Source organism: Orcinus orca, chromosome 2 (assembly GCF_937001465.1).
Source record: "Orcinus orca chromosome 2, mOrcOrc1.1, whole genome shotgun sequence".
Classification (NCBI taxonomy): domain Eukaryota; kingdom Metazoa; phylum Chordata; class Mammalia; order Artiodactyla; family Delphinidae; genus Orcinus; species Orcinus orca.
Genome location: NC_064560.1, coordinates 54,800,843 through 54,818,018, shown reverse-complemented (window position 1 = coordinate 54,818,018; position 17,176 = coordinate 54,800,843). Strand labels below are relative to the sequence as shown.

Genomic DNA, 17,176 nt, shown 5'->3' with positions numbered 1-17,176 from the left:
CACAGAATGCTCACTCACGTGGTAAAGACTAGTCCAGATTTTCCCAACACGTGCTGATACGTAAGGCTGTCCTCTCCCCGGGGCCAGAGTTTGCCATAGAGCCTCATACAGACTCAGGTGGATCGTGGTAGCAAGGCTAGGCTTTAACACTGTGGGTTTTTGGTCACCCATTGTACTATCTTATCTTAGGGTTTGATGACTAGAAACCGTTCTTTACAAAGAGGTTGTGACGTTGACCCTTGACAAGGAGGGGAGCCTGCGGAGCCTTCCTCAAGTCCAGGCACGAGGCCGGCTCCCAACGCCCCACCTCTGATGGGCCTTGTGGCCGCCTTACAGACCCACATGAGTACAGCCGTCTGTCCTTGTGTCATTGCAGCAGCCAGCTGACCTGGAGGGACGTCCAGCACCTGCTGGTGAAGACGTCCAGGCCGGCCCACCTCAAAGCAAACGACTGGAAGGTGAACGGTGCTGGTCATAAAGGTGCGGCCAAGACTCCGGGGCTGGGTGGGTCTGACTGACCTCCTGGAGCCTGTATGGGCAGGGACATGAATTTCTCAAAAAGAACCCCCAAATAACATTAATTATGTGTCACAAGAATGAAAGGTAGAAATCCAGGAGTTTAATAAGGTCACTCAAGTTCTGGGCTTGCTGAGCCTCCCGACTTCTGCCACGTCAGGGGCCACCTGTACCAGTATGGACTTCACGGTTCTCTTTAAATGGGCTTGCCTATTTTTTTTTTTTTTTTTTTACACAAAGAAGTATATTTTAAAAGGAAGCTCTATTACATCTAGTTAATCATGGGTTTGATGTGTAGTTACGTTTTTTCTAATGCACATTAAAACAAATCCATAATAATTAAGATACATGATGTTTGCTTATGTGCCACCTAAGGACAACTTGCATTCTCAGCCCTGGGTAGCTCTACAATTTTGAAACTATCCCTCAGTTTCCTCACCTGTACAAGGAGGACATTGAGATAGTTATATAAGTTACTTTCTAACTATAAAACTTCTGTCAGCAAGCCCTTGTGTTTTAAAAGGGCTCTGTCCCCATCATAGCCTGGGACAGACCCAGGTACCATGAAATCAACCCACAGTCCAGGCTTGTAACCCAGATATTTGGAACCTCTTGAGCAGGTTATTACAGGACTGTGCCACTGGCTTTGTTTGTCTTGCTTCTTACCAGAGATACTTGAAAAAGATGTACATTCAGCCATGGTATGTTAGGGAGGACGTTTTTTCCTTTTCTTTAGCTGAGGTCCCGCTATTTCGACACCAAGCCTGATACTACTCTGAAAAATACAGGTCAAGCATTGTTACCCTAAGTTCCGAGGGACATTCCTTTTAATAAGGAGGCCATTGATTAGGCCTGACGCATCCTTGTCTTGCAGGAATGTCTGTGGTAGTGGTGTGCTGCAACAAGAGCTGACCCACATTTCAATTTGGGCCTAATTAAATAGGAAAAGAGATTGTATCTAGTTCTTGACCTTGCCTCTTAAATTCAACTCTGAAACTCTCCTGCGTTGGCCAAATTAAACACCAGCTTGGGCCAGCCTGTGTGCTGGGTGATGCTGCTCTCCCTGAATGCCCTAGAAATTCAGCAGGGAGAGCAAATGGCAGAAGAGATGAGCAGAGCCTTGTTTTATTGTGCTTATTGCACGTCGTGGTTGCGTGAACTAAGGTGTCGCATGTTTTGCTTTTCATGTCCGGCTCAAAATTCGGGGAGCGCAGATGCCAGGAAGTCCCTTTTTTTTTTTTTTTTTTTTTTTTGCGGTAGGCGGGCCTCTCACTGCTGTGGCCTCTCCCGCTGCGGAGCACAGGCTCCGGACGCGCAGGCTCACGGGCCCAGCCACTCCGCGGCATGTGGAATCCTCCCGGACCGGGGCACGAACCCATGTCCCCTGCATCGGCAGGCGGACTCCCAACCACTGCACCACCAGGGAAGCCCAGGAAGTCCCTTTAATATAAAGAAACTCGCCCTCATCTTACAAAAAGAAAGTACTAGGCCCCCTCAACACTTCCTTTATTTTGCACCAAAATGGGACATATTTTCTGCCCCTCACTCCTGACCTGAAAGAGTTGGGAGAGTAAAGCAGCTGGGAGTGTCCTCAGAAGGACGGGTGCTGTGGCCCGGGGCTCTCAGGCGCTGGCAGGGGCCCTGCAGCCCTGGAGGGACACAGGTGGCCTGTCCCCGGACGGTGGTGGCAATGGGGAGCTGGGTCTGAAGGCCCTGTCTTTTCAGTTAGCCACCTCTATGGATTTGGCTTGGTAGACGCGGACGCCCTCGTCATGGAGGCCAAGAAGTGGACTGCGGTGCCCCTGCAGCACAGCTGTGTCGCTGTCACAGACAAGAGGCCCAGGTGAGCTCGGTTCTTCCGGTGTGTCCTTTGGACTCTGCTGGAAGGTATTTCGGGGATGGGGGAGATAGGTGTTCACACACGCATTCCTGTGCACATCGGTGAGGACATGCGTGTGTGGGTGCGTGCAGTGCGTCTGTAAACATGTCTGCATTTTTTCTTGTGGATTGTGAAGCAGGGAAAGGAATCAATTCTTAATCCAGTACTGTTTTGAGGCCTTTTGCTGTCATTGTAGTTTCCCCTTTTGTCAATTACTCCATTCTGAGGCGTCCATCCCTCAGCCTGAACCCCAGCCTAGGATTGGAACTTCTTAGCCGTAATATTTAGCAGAGCCACCCAGACCTGGGAGCTGCCCTGCTGGCTGGGGGCAATGGGCAGCAGCGCCAAGCGGCCTCCTAGAGGCCGGAGCCATAGCTCTGGCAGCTCCACCGGCCCCGAGAGTCCGCAGTGAGACCCCATTGGTCCTGGACCAGGGTGGCAGCCCCGGCTTCTTCTCTGTGGCAGGAGAGGGTTTAGTATCCAGAGTGCACAGCAGCACAGTGTCGCTTTTATCTGGACTCAGATAAGCTTAAGGTGTAAACACTGGGATTTTTTTTTTAACATCTTTATTGGAGTATAATTGCTTTACAATGTTGTGTTAGTTTCTGCTGTAGAGCAAGGTGAATCAGCTATATGTATACATATATCCTCCCTCTTGCGTCTCCCTCCCACCCTCCCTATCCCACCCCTCTAGGTGGTCACAAAGCACCGAGCGGATCTCCCTGTGCTATGCAGCTGCTTCCCACTAGCTATCTATTTTATATTTGGTAGTGTATATATGTCCGTGCCACTCTCTCACTTCGTCCCAGCTTACCCTTCCCCCTCCCTGTGTCCTCAAGTCCATTCTCTTTTTTTTTTTTTTGCGGTACGCGGGCCTCTCACCGTTGTGGCCTCTCCCGTTATGGGGCACAGGCTCCGGACGCGCAGGCTCAGTGGCCATGGCTCACGGGCCCAGCCGCTCCACGACATGTGGGATCTTCCCGGACCGGGGCACAAACCCACGTCCCCTGCATTGGCAGGCGGACTCTCAACCACTGTGCCACCAGGGAAGCCCTCAAGTCCATTCTCTATGTCTGTGTCTTTATTCCTGTCCTGCCCCTAGGTTCATCAGAACCCTTTTTTGGGGGGCGGGGGGGATCCATATATATGTGTTAGCATATAGTATTTGTTTTTCTCTTTCTAACTTACTTCACTTTGTATGACAGACTTTAGGTCCATCCACCTCACTACAGATAATTCGATTTCATTTCTTTTTATGGCTGAGTAATATTCCATTGTATATATGTGCCACGTCTTCTTTATCCATTCATCTGTCAATGGACACTTAGGCTGTTTCCATGTCCTGGCTACTGTAAATAGTGCTACAGTGAACATTGTGGTACATGAGTCTTTTTGAATTATGGTTTTCTCAGGGTATATGCCCAGTAGTGGGATTGCTGGGACATATGGTAGTTTAAAAAAAAATCTGTACGGAATTCCCTGGCAGTCCAGTGGTTAGGACTCCGCGCTTCCACTGCAGGGGGCACAAGTTCAGTCCCTGGTTGGGGAATTAGCATCCCGCATGCTAATCAACTGTAAAGTAAATAAAATAGCAAGAATCCTATTCCGTTAGGAGAGGAGATCAGATTACTCTCCTGAATTCTGCTGTTGCCGCTGTCCATTGTATCCTTTTCAGAATGGTGTTACTCTAGGCTTTAAAATCGATGAAGAATGGAATGCATTTCTTTCTGTCTATAACTGTTTATTACCTTTGGAAAATGTGTGTTTGAAAAGAAAAAGAAATGATGGGGTGATTAAAAGGGATTCTTGCTTTATCAACAAAGATAGAGCATTCTCTTTGAGCTCGCCCCTTCCTTAAAGGCATCTACCTCTTATAGTATGCCCTTCTGCTATAAAATGTTGAGAAAAGTGTTTCTTGCTGATGCCTTGCGTACAGTAGAAATTCAGAAAGTATTTGTTGGATGAACAGCCACAGAAGGATCTTTTGAAAAATTGCATTTCCCTCCTGCTGCTAATTGTGAAGACTGACTGCCGGGTTATCCCTCCAAGGCCTGAGGAGCTGGTAGGCCAGCAGGCGAGTCTCAGCCTTGACACTTGAAAGCGTCGTTTTCTCTGGGGAGCCTTGGACTGTCAAACTCAGGAGAAAGTGGAAGGTTTTCTGAGATTAAGAGGCCTTTTGCATTCTTTTGCTTGGTTATTTGGAAGACCCCTGGCACACAGGCACTCAAGCTCCAGGTTAGGTGGTGCTGGACTCGGGGGCTGGGTCCCACCCGCGAGGCTGCCCTCTGCCCTGCCGCGTCCAGGCTGCAGCCCTTCCTTTCCACTGGCCTCCCCGTTGGGGCAGCTCCTGAATGAAGCATTCTTCTGCTGCCAGAAATAGTTTTAAGATGGGAGAGTGGTGCCTAGGTGGCGAAGGGTTGTTTTTATTTTTATTTTATTTTGTTTTTTAAGTGCTGGTACACGAAGTCTAGACAGCATGGGTTGAGGGGCGCAGCCATACTACACAGTGTGACATTGTTCCTGTCCTTTGAGGAAAGGTCCCCGCAAATTCCAGCAGACGGGAAGAATCACACTGCTGTTTCTAAGGGAAAATCATCTTTACGTTTAGCAGTTTCAGACTCTCTGGAATATTCAGCCAATCTGCTGTCCCAAACCTCAACTGCACATTCAGTTGTTCCCAAGGACATAAGGGCCGAGAGAGAGACAGACAGCCAAGTGCTCCCACGTGGAAGGCAGATACGTGTTTAGCCCTGATAGCCTCATCTCCCGGCAGAGCTGCAGCCTGCCTGCCAGGGTCGCTTGAGCCAGAGCTGCTGAGCACCCCCAGTGCTTATGGCTGGTTTCCTTCATCAGGGTTCTTGTGTAGCTTTGCCTAAGCTGCTGGGACCGTTTAGCTTAAAGATGAAAAGGAAGTCTTCCCGCACGCCTGCTTCTCCCTCTGCCTCTCCCTGCTCCCTCTCTGCAGATGTTTCTTGATCTGGGGGTCCCCGAAGACGGCTGTCCACTGTCTTGGCCTCTTTCTGGTTTTTCCTTCTCATTGTGGAATCTTAGGATGCCGTGAATGTCCCAGACCTGGCTTCAGTGCTTCCTGTGGAGAAGAGCACAGAGAGAGGGAGGGAGGAAGGGGGGAGGGGGCCTCTTTGGCCACCCTTTGCGGACCCATGTACCCATGGGACACGTTTCCCTGTCTTCCCTCCTGAGTATAAGGACCAGGCCACCCTACTGTGACCTTCAGAGAACAGTGTTCCTTGCTATTAAGTGCAGGCGTCCTGGCAAGGACTGTGGCCACACCTGCCAGTTCTGCGGTGACGTCTGAGCCAGGGGGCCTGGGTGTCCATGGTCACGTGCAGGGCAGGAATGAAGAGCACTGACATCCTTCTTAACAACTTTGAGCCTCAGTTTCTTCTTCTGTGACGTGGGGATGTAAAACAGCTCCCAAACCTCACACCCTGGTTGGGGGTTTTGAATGAGTGAATATACGCGGAGTGCTCAGAACAATGCCTGGCTCACAGTAAGGGCCTGATAATTGCCATCCATCACATTCACCTACGTATTTACAAGCAGCGTTGTTATACAAGGACATCACATGCAGTCTGGTTTCATGAAATACCAGAACAGTAAACAGCATGTGGTTAGTGCACAGTTAATTCTTGAACATCTAGAAATAGATGGTCTGCTCTGTAGATAAACCTAAATATTCAGAGCTTTTAGTTTTGACGTATATTTTGTGTGGTGGGTGAGTTCTTTAATAAAAGACAAGCCGCACTAAACCACGGGCTGTCAGGATGGTAATCTTCCAAACCTGCTGAAGCTGAAGACGAGTACGTAAGTCCTCTTTGCTTTGGAGGACTCTGGCTGTCTTTCCAGCGCGAAGTTAGGAGACATGGATGTCATAGACCGTGTCGCTGTAGCCTGGGTTTTTAAAGATGCGAGGGAAGTGCCGGCTAGAAAATCCTGCGAGTCAAATAAGATACTTAAAAGCTGGGCCTCGTTTTCATTCACGGGAATTATACTAAGCTTGATTTTCTTCTTCACTTTTTCAGAAAGGCTATAAAAGTGTTCACTTTATCCTCCTCTATCCGACACCCACAGACTTCCAAATAATTCTGCACAGGCAGATGGCACTGGTCATGATCCTCTTTACCCTCCTGCAATTGACAAAAGTTCTGAGGAGATTCAAAACCATCTGTGCCCAAGACCAGGCAAGAACGTCTTCCACGTGTGTTTGAATGTCACAGCAGAGAGTCGGGCTCAGCGCATATTTTCACGGGTGTCATCTGTAAGGCCCGTAACAAGCCTTCTCTATCGCAGAAGTGCCCGGCGAGTTCAAGGGACTTCCCTTCCTGCTGCACCGACACTCAGCACTTGCTGAAAGCTGCATAGGCTGTGCTTTCCCCATGGGTGCCTGAGAGGTGGGCCAGACACCACGGCCTGTTCCGGGGTGGGGTCGGTGACAGGCTGTAAAGAGACGGCCCAGGGAGATCTGGCAGCGCCTCGGAGTCGGGGGGCCTGGCCCCTCTCATTCCTCGCCGCGCCCACCCCTGCAGGCCCGTCTCTCCTGGCGGCTCCCTGACCACCTCCACGACCCCAGGGACTTCTTACTGTCTCTCAGGCGAGACAGGCTAAATCCCCCACCCCCAGTCCCTAGATGTACAGCATCCAGACTAGGGGTGTCCGCGTGGCCTTCCTGCAGAAGTGAGTACAGCTTCCCCCGACGGGTCTGTGATGGCAGCCCCCAGCCCCACCCATCACAGCCTCTCTCCTGCTGTGCTGCTGGCCTTTCTGCTCCTCTTGGCCTAAACCTGACTCTAGGGTGGGGCGTGGTGCTGGACAGAGCAGGCCAGCTGAGGGACGCCAGCAGGGCCCGAGTGGTCCCCCAGGGCACAGCGGGTGCCACGCTCATGTCTGAGCACAGGCTGGGTCCTGGGCAGGATCTGCAGAGAGGGTGGCCCTGTGACTCCTTGGGTCATGGCCGTGGGGACCATCTCCCTCAACAGGATGTACCCCAGGGGAGGACAGCCCCGTTAGGGCCGAGGGGCGGGCGAGGGTAGAGGGGTGTCAGTGCTCTTCGTTATGACCACGGACACCCAGGTCCCTGGCTCAGAACCCACATGACCTCACGCAGAACTGGCAGGTGTGGCCACAGTCCTCACCAGGACGCCTGCACTTAATGCCAATGAACACCGTTCTCTGAAGGTCACACTAAGGTGGCCTGGTCCTTCTACTCAGGAGGGAAGACAGGGAAACGTGTCCCTCTGGGCAGGAGCGCATCCCAGGAGCTCAGGCAGGATGGAACCACGTCCCCCAGGACACGTTCCCTCCATCCCTCTGCATCCCAGCTGCGGGGCACACTGGCATTGAGACGGGAAGGCACCTTGGCCTTGGCTACCTGCAGGCTCCTGCAGTCTCAGTCAGCTGCCACCACCCAAGGGGCCGGGCCCTGGTGTCAGTCGTGCAGCAGGTCAGCTGGGCTGGCCCGGAGCACCTGTGTGGCTGGACCCATGCCGGCCCGACTCCAGGGCTCTGCAGCGGGGCTGTGGCACACAACTGGGGCTCACGGCTCTTCAGGCAGCTAGAAGCCCCTCTTTCCTGCTCTGTATTGTGCAGATTCCCTGCCCTCCCAGCCCCTCTCCAGGGCATCTGATCCGTGCCCGCCGGCTACTGTATGAGGCCGCTGCTCCTGGCTTCCTCCATCATGGCATCCTACATGGGCCTGGGTGCCTTGAGGAAACTCAAGGGGTGCTCTGCAGTCCTGCGCTGGGGGTGACCGTACCCAGGCCCTTGACCTTTGTTCTGTCTCCTCATATCCCTTTAGTTAACTGTTTGTTTTCCTGCAGCCCTTGTCCTCCTTAGCTTTTTTTTTTAAGACTTTTTGATGTGGACCATTTTTTAAAAATCGTTATTGAGTTTGTTGCAATATTGCTTCTGTCTTATGTTTTGGTTTTTTGGCCACAAGGCATCTTAGCTCCCTGACCAGGGATCAAACCTGCGCCCCTTGCGTTGGAAGGTGAAATCTTAATCACTGGACCACCAGGGAGTCCCCTTATCTTATTTTTTGATGCAAACCTGTTTCCCCAGGCTTCCCTGGTGGAGCAGTGGTTAAAAATCCACCTGCCAATGCAGGGGACACAGGTTCGAGCCCTGGTCCACGAAGATCCCACGTGCCTCGGAGCAACTAAGCCCGTGCGCCACAACTACTGAGCCTGCGTGCCACAGCTACTGAAGCCCACACGCCTAGAGCCTGTGCCCTGCAACAAGATTAGCCACCTCAATGATAAGTCCACGCACCGCAACAAAACGTAGCCCCTGCTCGCCACAACTAGAGAAAGCCCACGCACAACAACGAAGACCCAACGCAGCCAAAAATAAATAAATAATTAACCAAACAAAGAAAAAACCTGTTTCCCCCACATTGTGAGCGCTCCCTACTTCTAAGACAAGCAGTTGAAGTTGAATGATACCATGATTCTCATTGTGCACAGTAGTTGTGTTCTATGATGTCACTACAAATGCTGACTTCATGAATGCAGCACCGTCTTCCTGGGAGCCTCTGGTCACGACACTTTTGTCAACCGGTCAATACAGAAACTTGTTTTATATGTGTTTCTGTCTAGAGACACTTTAAAGTGTATAGTTGACTCATTGACAATGAGCCATGGTCGGCGGCACTGTAACTCAGGCCTGGATGATGCCTGAACCAACAACATGGATTTTCTCCACAAGCCACATCAGTGCCTTCCTGTGCTTAGGATGCTAGCCAGCACTGCAGCACTGTGCTTGGGGCCATTTTAAACAGTGAAACCACCAACAGAAAGCACAAAAATGTGAAAAACGTGGCACTCGGTAGACCAGAAGAAGGACATTTGTTTATAGTATGAGCTTGTTTGACCTCAGCTGGGAACACACACACTGGGCAGTTCACATATTCTGCCTCTCTCTCTGCAAATGACCACAAACGCACCACAAGTATTGATTTGAAGTTATAAATAAATTTTAGTGAGTAGGTGAATTTGCAAATATGGACTCATGATAATGAGGATTGACTGTAATTTCCTTGTCTCCCCCCACCCCCATCGGATTGAACCTTAGAATTGGAAGGAATGTTTAAAGTCAGCTGATTTAGCCCCTTCATTTCACATAGAAGAGAAATATGTGCCATAAATGTAAACATCGTGTGTTTAAAACACCTTACAGCCCAATTAATCATGGGCAGCCCTGTCTAAATTAATATACTGGATTAGCCCCCTTTTTTTTTCAGCTCAATTTTATTTGCAGCCTAAATGATCGTCTGTGGGTTGATAATCAAAAGTAATTTCATCTAAGGAAAATCCTAAATGTGGACTAACCTGAGTAAGAAAGTCACAGAATCTCTGCCTCAGACTCTCATGACCCTCCGTCCCAGAACGGTCATCCTGGAACAGAGACCCAGGAAGTGACTCAGAACCTCCTTGCTGTCCCCATACAGATGGCCCCAGGCCCTCCCACAGGCCATGTTGCCTTCCTGAGTCTAATAAGTCTGTGCCAATGAACCCCTCTCCATCCAGTCATGACCCTTTAGAAGGTCGGTGCAGGGATTTCCTGGTTGACCTTCTGGTTGACCTTCATGCATGACCCTCCGTTGTCATGGTCCTCGGCTCTGCAGCAGCCTCTTCTCCCCCAGACAGATGCCAAATACCACAGGGGGAAGGACACTGCTGCTTTCTGGTTCTGCTGGGTCTCCAGCTCCACGTGACCTCAGGACTGTCGGGGGAGGAACTGAGCACTGCCCGCTTGGCCCCAGCCCTGCGCGTGGAAAGGTGGCGTCACCCTGGGGATGCTCGGGGCCAAGGCACAGGTCTGGCCTTGCAGCTGAGCTGGGAGAGGTCTTCAAGGTGGGAGTGAGGAATACAGGCAGACCTTGGAGATATTGTTGGTTCAGTACCAGACCACTGCAATAAAACGAGTCACATGAATTTTTTGGTTTCCCAGTGCATATAAAAGTTACGTTTCCAGTGTGCCGTAGTCTGTTAAGTGTGCAACAGCATTATGTTTAAAAAGACAATGTACATACCTTAATAGAAGATACTTGATCGCCAAAAAAGGCGCACCATGATCCGAGCCTTCAGTGAGTCATCATCTTTTTGCAATAGTAACATCAAAGATCACTCATCACAGACCACCAGAACTTTTAATAATAATACTGAAGTGTTTGAAGTATTGTGTGAATTACCAAAACGTGACAGTAAGTGAGCGGATGCTTTTGGAAAAGTGTCGCCGACAGACTTGCTTGTCGCAGGGTTGCTGTAGACCTTCAATTTGTACAGAACGCAATTAAGTGAAGTGCAGTGAAAGGAGGTCTGCGTGTGCTGACCTGTAGTGGCTTCCCAGCTTGAGCAGAAAGACGCGGGGAGGGAGAGAGCTTCTGCCCATGGCCCACCTTCTCCTGCTTTTCCCAGCCACTTGATTTACTAGAAAACATTTCTGCCTCTGGCTCTGAATGTCACTGATGCCATAAGATTCTAAGCGTTGTGAGCGCCTTGAATTTAGTAAACTGCGAACTTGTTTCTATGCATTTTCAAGCAATTAGATGGTATTATGTACTAGAGAATACTGGAGGGAGGTACCAGGAAGTTACTATGAAGCCTGTGGGCTGATCAGGAGAAGGGAGCTGCTGAGGGCCCTTAGGATGAAGGAACATCTGGAAGGTCCATAATTAAGTCTGACGTGTGGCTCAGCAGGAGGTGCCACGTCTCTGTCCCCAGAGCCCTCTTCTAAGGAGGGCAGCCCCCAGAGCTTGAATATCACTGGGTCTGGAGGGAGGTCTTATAGGACCTTTTACTGCTCGGTTCCCCTAGGTCCTGGGAAGATGGCTTTGTGCACAGACAACAATTTCGGAGTTTAGTAGCAGAGGAACATTTTCGGTTATCTTGGGAGCTTTAAGATCTCTCTAAATCAGTTTTGGTGATTAAAGTACAACTTATCTGTGTTTGTGTTTCTGTGCATTGTTTAACCTAAACCCTGCAGCTTCTGTGCGTCAGACTGGCCAACCTTTGTGACCTCAGGGGCCTGGCAGCTGGGGTCCCTGAGCCAGAGTAAAAACAGCAGATTGCAAGAGGCTTTGACGATCTTGTTGAGGATGTCACATGCCCTGAACTGCGCTTTCCTCTAGATGTCCACACCAGGGCTGGGCCCAGGGAGGCGGCCGTGAGGGGGGTCGGGCCGCCCTCTTTTTTCTCCTGCTCCTGTTCTCTGAATGCCTGAACCTCATCCCTAAGATTAAGGTTTCCTGGCTGGGATCCCATGTCTGTTTCTAGAGCAGGGTGATTGCTCCAGATCCTAATTGGCAAATGGTTGGGAGTGGGGGTAGATACAGAGTTTAAAACTTCATTATGACTTTTTTTTTTTTTTTTTTTTGCGGTACGGGGGCCTCTCACTGTTGTGGCCTCTCCCGCTGCGGAGCACAGGCTCCGGACGCGCAGGTTCAGTGGCCATGGCTCACGGGCCCAGCCGCTCCACGGCATGTGGGATCTTCCCGGACCGGGGCATGCACCCGTGTCCCCTGCATCAGCAGGCGGACTCTCAACCACTGCACCACCAGGGAAGCCCCATTATGACTTTTGTTTCTGTTTCACCCCCATCTTGCTCTTCAGCCCAGGAGAGCATGGGGTTATTTAGTGGGTCTTCACACGGAGGGGTCCCCTCCCCCCAGCACCCACGCTGCCTTCTTAGTGCAAGAGGGCCAGGAATAGTTTACCTGGAGATACATGAGTGCCCGGTGGGGCTGGAACTCTCCAGAGCTTTCTTTTCTGTTCTGAGTCTCCCGCAGCGGGGGGCCCACTGACCTGTAAACACAGACAGTGAAACTTGGGAGAAGGCAGTGGAAGAAATCAGCATCTCTAAATCAATTTAGGATGTATGCAAATCATGTTTTCAAATATTTAGAGAGTCTCTGAGGGAATTACATCACTGTTTATAAGTGTTTTGATTGTTTTTTATGACTCGGGCCCAGTCGAACCAAGCGACGTAATTCCTGAGATAGTGAGCCCACGCTGCCCCCGAGGGAAGTCGGGCATAATGGGAAAAGCGCTCCCCATAATAAACAGAGCGCTAGCCAAGCGGCGGGGAATTATTCCTGTGCTGCTGGGCGGAGGGTGGCCTTTGTTCAGTTTACAGACCATTAGGGTGAGCCGCGGTGGTGCAGACTCAGAGGGTGGCCCGGCTGGGGCTCTGCAGCAGCGTCGTGTGCAGGCTTGTCTGCTCCATCTGGGGAGCATGTGAGAAAATCCTGGTGGAACTGAGTCCTGAATGACTGGGGCTTGGTGCCTGTCCTCAGATTCCACCCCAGATGATAAAGCTCCCCTGAGTTCGTACAGAGAACTGTCATCCACTCGCTTCACGGGGCGGGGGAGGAAGGGGCCCCCAGCCTTCAAGCAGACGGTCCTGAGCAGACCATCTCCTGTCCAGTCACTGTGGCCTCGACCAGTGCATTCAGCACAAGAGGCCAGGTCTGGCCCTGGGTCCCTTGTCTGTCTCCTCTTTCCTAGTTTCTTGAACACGAGTGTGGGTCCACACAAGCTGGGCACCTCTGGGGACTCAGAGCCTCAAACCCCAGCTCTGCCTCTCAGTAGCTCTGTGACCTTGGGCACGGTCCTCGATCTCTCTCTGGATCAAAAGGGTCGGTCCTCGTGAATTCTCACAACGGGGGCTGGTGTCCGGCACGCAGCCAACTCAGGAAATGTTTGCTGTTGTTATCATTCAGCATCATGACTTCTATCTTCAAGGCCAGTCTTTGAGACAGAAGTGCTGCGGTTTTAAAGCCTTGCAGACCCCAGGCGTTGAGGAGATGAGCTGGCCAAAGGGTTAGAGCACCGAGGGGCCGGATCCATGGGTACGTTAGCTGAGTCTGCACGAGAAGACATTCTTTAAATGTCTCTAAGCAAAAAAAAAAAAAAAAAAAAGTCTCTAAGCAAATTCCAGAATGATAAACCTCTTCTGGGCAGGTGATGTAACCCCGACAGGCACTTTTGAGTGTGAGACCAAGGGGCTGCGGCCGGGAGGCCTGGATCCATCGCCCTCGTGTGTGACTGAGGGCTTCAGGTGCCAAGTACTAAGCCCCTCCCTCCTCCACCAGGAGCATCCCCGTGGTGCAGACGCTGCGGACCAGCGCCCTGACCACCGCCTGTGCCGACCACTCGGACCAGCGTGTGAGCTACCTGGAGCACGTGGTGGCCCGCATCACCATCTCCCACCCACGCCGAGGAGACCTGCAGATCCACTTGATTTCTCCCTCAGGGACCAAGTCTCAGCTTTTGGCGAAGAGGTAAATCTAGGCTGGCCTGGGGGGCCGGGGCGGGAGCTGGGCTCACCTCAAGGTCACATGGCCCTGTAAGGCACCTGGCACATTGGGGGTCTAGCTGTTTCTGCCTCTTGAAGACACTCACACGTAGACCCAACAGACCTGAAAAAATAGCCTTCTGCAACCTGCCCTTCAAAGCTGCCCTGGGAAACTCTCCGTTTCAGGCAGTAAGTAGTGACAAAGGTTTGTGGTAGTTTCATTGCTTAGTGGAGAAATGCATGGAATTCTGGCTATGACTTCATTGCTGAGGTCATTGGAGATCATTTTTATCGTATTCATTCTGCATTTTAAGTGAGAACGTGTGTCAGAGGAGCACTGTTTTGTGTCCTGGGGTAGAGCCTGCACGGGCAGGAGGCTCTGAGGGAGACAGACGCACAGGTGTTGGGAGGCTTCTCTCTGCGGAGGTCTTGCCCATGCACTAGGATGGTCCCTGTGGAGCAGATGCTCTGAGAGGGAGGCTCTGAACTCTTGGAGCCCGGTGCATAGTTTGTGGTGCCCGGTTTGTGCAAGGCTGTGGAGTCCTTTCTTCGACAGACTTCGAGACAAGAAGAAGCGCTTTGCTGCGTTTATGTGACTTGCGGGTCATCGGAGCGAAGGGGTATCGGGAGCTCAGGGGAGGCTAGAGGGTCCTGGGCCTCCTTTTCCGGCTCCTTCCAGCTACGAGGCAGAGGGAGAAAAAAGGTTTCACGGGCAAATCAGCATTTCCCGCTTCTCTTGAAAAACGGAACTGGCAGTCGTGCCCAGTACCCCTCAGGATGCACCCTGAGACTGCCCTGGCCGCTGGACCGCAGCCCCCGCTGCCTGTATGCTGCACCTGGGCCCCCTGGCCTCATTTGGGTCCCTTGCCCAGAACTGCAGCCCTTTCTTGGGGCTGCAGGATTCAGAAATGGGGGTGAGTGACAGCCTCCAGACAGGACCAGGCAGGAGAGGGGCCCTTTTTCTTCATGCCCCTCTGTCCCCAGCTGCTCTGCATGACACAGAGAGAGGCAGTCGGCCTCCATCAGAGAGAGGGGAGTATGCTGTGTCCTCCTGGGCACCCCCCCCCCCCCCCGCCTCCCCAGCAGCCCGGTCTCTCTGTGGCAGGAGACTGTGGGCCCAGCCCTGGGCTTGTCCTCAGTGCGCTGGACACACCCGGGGACCAGACCCTGGCTTCATCAGCTCCCAGGGCTTGGGCACCCAGCTTGGCCCCTGCTGGGCTCCCCCCTCACATCACAAGAGTGACAGGTGGCATCTCCCCTCTGAAGGTAGGCCCAGGCCACCCTCTGCACGTGGGATGCCACCATGGGCACGAGTATTTTGAGGGTGCTGGCTGGCAAGCTACAGCTTTGTGCTGTTTTGCAACCAGAGTTGTTATTATTAATCAGAACTTTTAGAGATTGCCTTTAAAAGTCCAAATTTCTAGCGTTTCTTGAAAAATTGGAAGCTGTCCAACACTGGGCTCACGTTCCAGGGCAAATACTCACTAGAGCACCGCAGGGCCCTGTCCTTGCACCAGCACTGAGGCCAGGTGTGGGCCGCTCGTGCCCAGGCTCTCATGAGGTCACCTCGCTGGACCCCCGTTTGCTCCAGGCCAGATGCCTAGAGGCATCCAAGTTGACAACCCTTGAATCTGAGGCAGGAGCTGGGTGCAGACTCCAAATGGTGGCCTGCATTGACGTTGAGCACGAGGAGGCTTGGGGTGGGGGCCGCAGTGACCAGGAAGGGCTGGCGTGGGCTCTGGAGCCCAGAGGCCTGAGCTCACAACCTGCTCCTTCACCTCCCAGCGGGGCATCTGGGAGCTGGCCACCACTCCTCAATTCTGGAAACGTCCTGTGACCCCTCCCTCACAGTTAAGAGTATTACAATAACTAGATGTGATGATACAGGTGGAAGTGCTGGCATGGTCCCTGGCTCAGGGGCTGGCTGTGCTCCCATCCTGCTTATACCTGCCTAGCCGTCAGCAGAAACCTTCCAGCACCCGGCTCTGTGTTCATCCCTTCCTAACTTCCATTCCTCTGCTCAGGCCCAGGGTTGGAGCCCCTGGGATGAGAGAGCGGGCGCTGCTGAGCTCACCTGGTTCACAGCTGCCCGCTCCCTGGGTCACGCTGAGCCAGCACATCAAGCATGCTCAACCCGTCCGGAGCCACTGGGCCGTCATCTGAGTCTTGGGAATTTGGTTTTTTCCAAGGCAGTTTGTGTGATTATACCAAGAATTTGTGTTTTAGGATCCAGTCGCTTCTCGGCCTTTTGGCTAAGATCAAGTGTAGGATCGATTACCTTCTACTTTATTTCACATCTTGCTTAACTCAGAAGCTTTTTTCGGGTTTCCAGGTGTTTTTTGCTCCGAGTAAGCTGACATCTTAAGTACCTCAGCCCTTGAAAGAGCTTGTCTTTGTTCTGTCCCCAGTGCCCTAGATTCAGTCTGGCATCGTGTGTGAAGATCAGCCTTGACCCTTGTGGTTTCTTAGAAGAAAGTAGAGGTTTTCCCCTCCCCGCACTGTTCTCCACGCAAAGCACATTTCCTTGATGAACATTTTTGTACAATGGCTGTTTGGAGAACCCCCAATTGGGAATTGAATCTGACATCACACAAAACATATATCTGAATTTCTGATGAACAGTAAAGAGCCTCTACATTAAAAAATTGTTATTCCAAAATAGAGATAGAAAATTAGGCTGTGAAGGAAGAGTCCAGAATTGTTCCTTCTACAGAGAGTGAGGGGCCCTGGGTGCTGGAGAGGGAGGGTGTCCATGAGTTGCTCCCTGTTTCTGCCTGAACCAAGCGTGAGAAAATGGACCGGGGCCGAAGGTCCAAAAGGAAGGACCTTCTTCCAGTCTGGAAGGACCGAGGGGGCTCTTGCACCTGCAGGGGACACGGGCCATGGGAGGAGCGCCCAGGGGTGCCTCCTGCCCGCAGTGGAAAACCACCAGGCCTGTTGTGTTCTCTCCCCCAAATGCAGCTGTGGAAACCTGCTAAGCCCTGGAGATTAAGGGACAACATCTTTCCCACAAGTTTGAGTAGTTGTTCATTTTTTCTTGCTTGTATCTTCTGGAGAAGAACCACAAGAGCTGGCTCTCAGACAAATGTGAAAGATTCCTTCGTTCCATAAACCAGCATTTTAGAAAGGCCTCCTTTGTGATGACCTTGCGGCTTTGGGGGAAGGATGGTGTGGCCCAGCCTCCATCCAGGACCTGGGGGTCACAGGCTCTGTAGGATGCCTCCTGGGGTGGAACATGGGGGCATTCGTTGGTGATGGAGAGAACCCAGGACAGGAGTCAAAATGCCCTTGAGGGCATTCCATCTCAGCCAGTCACTGGAGGGGGGACCTGCAGTAGATGCCTACTCCCGGGGCCTCTGGTCTGCGAATTAGGGTGGGGGGAGGAGCCCACCGCTGACCCAGCCGCTGCCCTATGCTGGCGCCACCTGTGCAGCCTGACTGCCTTCCTTTCAGAGTGTTTGGAGACCC

General features: G+C 52.0%; 2 protein-coding genes and 1 pseudogene across 9 annotated transcripts in view; all 3 read left to right on the top strand.

Annotated features, from left to right (window-relative positions):
- Nucleotides 1-17,176, top strand: part of PCSK6 (proprotein convertase subtilisin/kexin type 6) — a 190,858-nt gene that overhangs the window by 120,731 nt on the left and 52,951 nt on the right. For all 8 annotated transcript variants that reach the window (XM_049705669.1, XM_033403040.2, XM_033403042.2 and 5 more), the window contains 3 exons: nucleotides 377-480; nucleotides 2,242-2,359; nucleotides 13,506-13,694. In XM_049705669.1, the coding sequence (XP_049561626.1) occupies nucleotides 377-480; nucleotides 2,242-2,359; nucleotides 13,506-13,694 (411 nt within the window). The remainder of the gene's footprint in view (nucleotides 1-376; nucleotides 481-2,241; nucleotides 2,360-13,505; nucleotides 13,695-17,176) is intronic.
- Nucleotides 1-17,176, top strand: part of TM2D3 (TM2 domain containing 3) — a 337,824-nt gene that overhangs the window by 274,690 nt on the left and 45,958 nt on the right. The window lies entirely within an intron of this gene.
- LOC117196027 (uncharacterized) lies at nucleotides 15,941-16,099 on the top strand (annotated as a pseudogene).